Raw genomic sequence first — 6,454 nt, 5'->3', positions numbered from 1 at the left:
TCCTTCTCCTTCTCCTTCTCCTTCTCCTTCTCCTTCTCCTTCTCCTTCTTCTTCTTCTTCTTTTCCTCCTCCTCCTCCTCCTCCTCCTCCTCCTTCTCCTTCTTCTTCTTCTTTTTCTTCTTCCTCTTCTTTTCATTTTTCTCCCATTATCCACTCCTAGCTTTAAAATTCGTAGCCACCTTTTCTTTTTAATTGTTATTGCTCTAGGAATTTGATTCTAGTTTGGCTTGAGGACTTCCGCAGTAAGAAGCAGAGATTTCTCCACTGGACATTGCATGTATAATTGAATATGCAAAGAATGGACCCTGTGCCTTTAACAAGGGAAATAAGTGCTCTGGGAAACTAGAACATTCTAATAACTGCAAATTTCCAAGACTAGTGCTATGTCTGCATGTAGGGTAGAACAGCAGAGTTTGGATGACTTCAGCTGTCTGAGTAATTTGCTCTGTGGTCCCCAAGTTGAGGAGATGCTACTTACTCTCCTGATGCCCAGCTAAGTTTTCCTAGCTAATGAGGGACTTGGGCAGGCCCATCAATCAGGAGCACTAGTGGAAGGTAGCATGCAGGTTCTTTACAGGATTTTCCTCAGATGCATGTGTTACAAGCTATGCAGAAGACCACAAGCCATGCCCTTGTGAACAAGTCTGCAGAGGTATTGGAGTCAGGTCTACTGGTACTATGAGGGACCATGGTTCAGAGTGTGGTTCTGTTGCTCCATGTAGTGATAATAGCAGAGGCCCTTGTCCTTTGACCCTTCCTGAGGGTTGATTCCCAGGGAGGGTCTGTAGGCCTTTGAGTGGCAAGATGTGAAACTTAAATGTCACTATCCAGGGTGTACACACAGGCATTGCTTTTGGTGTACAGTAGGATGACATTACAAAACTGGAAGTTTGATTTCTAGAATCTGTGAACCTTATATATTCAGTTTTCTATGACTAGTTTTATAAATATTTAGAAATTAGTAGAAAAGAGGTGATAGGGATCATACTTCAGAAACATTAACTAGAATTATTTAGCCATTCTATTACCTCCAGTAATAATGACATGATACACAGAAATTCAATTCTTGGTTAAAAAAGGAGCTTCTGGGGGGCTGGAGAGATGGCTCAGTGGTTAAGAGCACAAACTGCTCTTCCAGAGGTCCTGAGTTCAAATCCCAGCAACCACATGGTGGCTCACAACCATCTATAAAGAGATTGGATGCCCTCTTCTGGTGTGTCTGAAGACAGCTACAGTGTACTCATAATAAAATAAATAAATAAATAAATAAATAAATAAATAAAAAAGGAGCTTCTGAGATTTAGAAGATTGTCAGGTGTGTATGGTGCTGGGCAGGTGGATAAGACAGATTTCACATCCTGTAACATAATCCATGTGGCAGGAAGCAGATATTAAGACATTATTCAATATTGTGTTTTGTTATTCTTGAGTGGAGCTACTTTTGCCTGAAATCACCAGGGGTCATGAAGAGCTGCAGATCCATGAACCACTTTTCTGATCACCTAGATTTACTGACACAACTCTATACCATCAGGCCTCTCTGTTTGGAAGACAGACAGGTAGTAACTGAAAGGTCAGAAATACAACATTTTAGGAATCACATCAGTTATTTTTGTAGGAGTCATGAAATCTGTTTTTATTTTATTTGTATACAAGCACAGGTAACATTGGTCAAGTTCACATTTTTCCTGGTGTAGTTCCCTCAGTTGTTTGGAAGAGAACTTGAAAACAGGTCACATGCAAACGGGCAAAGGAAGGTTTCTCTGATATTGTGTTGCAGAGCTTTGGGCAACAATGAGAATTTGGTCTTGGGTAACAGTGTGATGGGTCTTTGGACAGACTGCTTAGTCTTCTGTAGGAGTAACCTGTGGTTGAGTAGGGGGTTTCTGCCCATAGTTCAGAGCTCAGACACAGAGATGGGGTAAGAAGGAAAGAGAAGATGGAAATGGTCTTTTGTATCTACAGGAGGCCTGGACAGGTGAGAAGAAACTGCAGTCCTAAGGGCACCCTTGGGTATTGGGTCTCAGGGAACAGAAAGTGAGGAAGGTCTGGCAGGATGCTACATGGTCTCATACCCAACATCTTAATACAGAGGCAACAGGATCCCCGAGATCATTTATTTGCTTCTACATTTACTTCAGTTTTTGTTATTCTTCAGCTATTAAAGACTGTTTGCTTATTGGATAAAAAGTCAGTATTTATTTTGAAGTACACACTGACACTGTTGTTGGGATCATGCTTTCTTATGTACATATATACTGGAACTTTTAGGATGTAGTGACCTATGATGACGTGCATTTGAACTTCACTCGGGAAGAGTGGGCTTTGCTGGATCCTTCTCAGAAGAGTCTTTACAAAGATGTGATGCTGGAGACCTATAGGAATCTCACAGCTATAGGTAATACAGTGATTTTTTTTTCACTTTTAAAATGTAGGCACATCTGTTTCTTTGTTATTAATATTTGTTTTTGTAATTTTAGTAGAGAATGAGGAAGAATGATGTGAATGAATCAGAGATGGTTCTAAAGTTCATTCAAGTTGATAACTTAAATATTGTCTAATTTCCAGTAATATAACCTACTTTCTCTGGTACCATATTTTAGGCTACATTTGGGAAGATCATACTATTGGTGAACATTTTTCAAGTTCTAGAAGACATGGAAGGTAATTTTCATGTGCAACCTGATAAGAATATGACTATGAATAAAGTTAAATATGTGCTACAAATTTTAAAATACAGTAGTGTAAAGTATGCTGTGATTTAGGTTATAGATGATTATTAAATCTCATAAGACCATGTATGTTGATGACAAACATCCAGTTTGTGTTTGCGAGGTTTTCCTTTACTTTCAAAAACACAGAAACAGGGGCTTACAATATATGTCAGTATTTGAATCAAGCTCAGTAGAACCATGTTCTAGAACTGCCAGACTGTCACTCTTATATTGCTTAGCTGTTCCAAAAGGGAAACACATGTATTAGGTGATAAGTATATGTCTAAAACCTTGTAATAAGCAAATAATCAATAGTAAATCTATTCTTAACCAGATACTTACAATAACATTGCTAAATTTATTCAGATGGACAGTTTATGAGATTTAAACATGGTTTTGTGGAGAAACTTTAATCCCTGTGCCACATCAATATCAGAAAAAAGTCAAACTCTGTGAATGTAACATGAAAATCTTTCATTTGTTATTCTTTTTTTTTTAAAATATAGAAGTCATAGGTCATGATGGATACAAGCCATTTGAGCATAGAGATATTGAAAGAAGCAACATACCTTTCTCTTTTTCAGAACAATTAGAAGATATATAGTACTGCCCACATAGAATAGAGATTTCTAAATGTGCTAAAAGTTTATAAATATTTAGTTTCCCTATATTATTGAGGATATTCACCAACTCAAACTACTGAAAATATGAGAATTAGGAGCCAGGCGGTGGTGGTGCATGCCTTAAATCCCAGCACTTGGGAGGCAGAGGCAGGCGTATTTCTGAGTTTGAGAGTTCGAGGCTAGCCTGGTCTACAGAGTGAGTTCCAGGACAGCCAGGACTACACAGAGAAACCCTGTCTCAAAAAACAAACCAAACCAAAAAAAAAAAAAGAGAGAGAGAGAGAGAATTAGAGAAGTAGGAAATTTTTCTGTTAGCATTGGTTTATATTCCAAATGTAGTATTATTCACATAATAGCAAAATTTATGAATGCAATCAGTGTGTAAACACTCTGAGTTCTTCCTGGTCTCTTCACATATGTAAATAACCTCTATTAAAAATGAGTATAAATGCGACCCACGTAATCAACACTCTTCCCATTCCATGAATCCTTAAAGATGTAAACCAATCAATAATGAAAGAGAATACATTTGAATGTTAACAATGTGTTATTATGGTAAGATCAGATTACCCTTTACAATTTAAGCAAATTGTAAATGAGTTTATACAGATAAAAACACTCATTAGTATAATCAATATGAGAAAGCTTTCACATGTGCCAATTTATTTGCAGGCCTGAAAGAAGTTTTACTGGAGAGCAACCCTCTGAGATTACTCAATGTGCTAAAGCTTTTGCATATCAGAGTCATACTCAAAGGCATGAAAGAACTCATAGTGAAGAAAAATCGTATAAATGTAACCACTGTGGTAAAGCCTTTGCAAGAAGCAGTGGTCTCGAATATCATAAAAGAATACATACAGGAGAGAAACCCTATGAATGTAACCAGTGTGGTAAAGCCTTTGCACAAAGCAGTAGTCTCGAATATCATAAAAGAACACATACAGGAGAGAAACCCTATGAATGTAGCCAGTGTGGTAAAGCCTTTGCTGGAAGTAGTGTTCTCCAGTGTCATAAAAGAACACATACAGGGGAGAAGCCCTATGAATGTAACCAATGTGGTAAAGCCTTTGCTGGAAGCAGTGGTCTCGAATATCACAAAAGAAAACATACTGGAGAAAAACCTTATGAATGTAACCAATGTGGTAAAGCCTTTGCACATAGCAGTGTTCTCCATATTCATAAAAGAACACATACAGGAGAGAAACCCTATGAATGTAACCAATGTGGTAAAGCCTTTGCACGAAGCAGTAGTCTTCAATATCATAAAAAATCACATACAGGAGAGAAACCCTATGAATGTAACCAATGTGGTAAAGCCTTTGTAGTAAGCAGTGGTCTCGAATATCATAAAAGAACACATACAGGAGAGAAACCATATGAATGTAACCTATGTGGAAAAGCCTTTGCTTATAGCAGTGTTCTCCGATGTCATCAAAGAACACATACAGGGGAGAAGCCCTATGAATGTAACCAATGTGGTAAAGCCTTTGCTGGAAGCAGTGGTCTTGAATATCATAAAAGAAAACATACTGGAGAAAAACCTTATGAATGTAACCAATGTGGTAAAGCCTTTGCAGATAGCAATGTTCTCCAATTTCATAAAAGAACACATACAGGAGAGAAACCCTATGAATGTGCCCAATGTGGTAAAGCCTTTGCACGAAGCAGTACTCTGGAATGTCATAAAAGAAAACATACTGGAGAGAAACCCTATGAATGTAACCAATGTGGTAAAGCCTTTGCAGGAAGGAATGGTCTCGAATACCATAAAAGAACACATACAGGAGCAAAACCCTATGAATGTAACCTATGTGGTAAAGCCTTTGCCTATAGCAGTGTTCTCCATTGTCATAAAAGAACACATACAGGGGAGAAGCCCTATGAATGTAACCAATGTGGTAAAGCCTTTGCTGGAAGCAGTGGTCTTGAATATCATAAAAGAAAACATACTGCAGAAAAACCCTATGAATATAAGCAATGTGGTAAAGCCTTTGCAGATGGCAGTGTTCTCCAATTTCATAAAAGAACAAAAACAGGGGAGAACCCCTATGAATGTAACCAATGTGGTAAAGCCTTTGCTGGAAAGAGTGGTCTCAAATATCATAAAAGAAAGCATACTGGAGAAAAACCCTATGAATGTAACCAGTGTGGTAAAGCCTTTGCACATAGTAGTGTTCTCCAGTTTCATAAAAGAACACATACAGGGGAGAAGCCCTATGAATGTAAGCAATGTGGTAAAGCCTTTGCTGGAAGCAGTGGTCTCAAATATCATAAAAGAAAACATGCTGGAGAAAAACCCTATGAATGTAAGCAATGTGGTAAAGCCTTTGCTGGAAGCAGTGGTCTAAAATATCATAAAAGGACACATGCAGGAGAGAAACCTTATGAATGTAACCAATGTGGTAAAGAATTTGGAGGAAGGCATGACCTACAAAGACATAAACAAACACATACAGGAAAGAAACCATATTAATGTAACCAATCTGTTAAAACTTTTTCCCAAATCAATAGTCTTGATTTATATAAAAGAACACATATTTGAGCAAATCCCTTTCAGTGTATCCAATGTGGTAAAGCTTTTTCTCAAAGCAGTCATCAACAAAATCATAAAAGATCACACACAGGAGAGCGATTTTTGAATGTGAGCAATATGGTTTTAAGCCTTTTTTCACAAAGCAATGTCCCCCAAGTATATAAAGAATCATATACTGAAGAGACACCCTGTGAATATCATCAATATTTTGAAGCTCTTCTATGTCCCAATCATCTTCAAATACATAAAAGAACGTGTACTGGAGAGAAATCCTCTGAATGTAACTAATGTGGTAAAGCCTTTGCACAAAAGAATCACCTAGTACATCAAAGGATACACACTGAAGAGAACACTATGAATATAAGCAATGTGGTAAACCTTTTGCAAGTCACAGTACTCTACATGTAAATAGAAGAAGACACACTCAAGAGAAACCCTATGAATGTCATCTATGGGATAACGCCTTTTTTGTACATTTCAGTCCTCTTAAAATCCATACAAGAAGACATACAGGTGAGAACCTCTATGAATATAAGCAATGTGGTAAAGCCTTCATATGCCAGTCATATTCAAAGGCACAAAAG

General features: G+C 37.7%; 1 protein-coding gene across 1 annotated transcript in view; it reads left to right on the top strand.

Annotated features, from left to right (window-relative positions):
- The window catches only part of LOC114626620 (zinc finger protein 431-like), a 10,355-nt gene extending 4,141 nt beyond the window's left edge, over positions 1-6,214 (top strand). Inside the window, exons 2-5 of the mRNA XM_028774079.1 lie at positions 2,272-2,398; positions 2,604-2,664; positions 4,010-5,787; positions 6,122-6,214. Of these exons, the coding sequence (XP_028629912.1) occupies positions 2,272-2,398; positions 2,604-2,664; positions 4,010-5,787; positions 6,122-6,192 (2,037 nt within the window). The 3' untranslated portion in view covers positions 6,193-6,214. The remainder of the gene's footprint in view (positions 1-2,271; positions 2,399-2,603; positions 2,665-4,009; positions 5,788-6,121) is intronic.
- Positions 6,215-6,454: the final 240 nt, after the last annotated feature.

This window comes from Grammomys surdaster, unplaced genomic scaffold (genome assembly GCF_004785775.1).
Source record: "Grammomys surdaster isolate TR1022 unplaced genomic scaffold, NIH_TR_1.0 238, whole genome shotgun sequence".
Taxonomy (NCBI): Eukaryota; Metazoa; Chordata; class Mammalia; order Rodentia; family Muridae; genus Grammomys; species Grammomys surdaster.
This window is presented reverse-complemented; position numbering and strand designations above follow the sequence as displayed.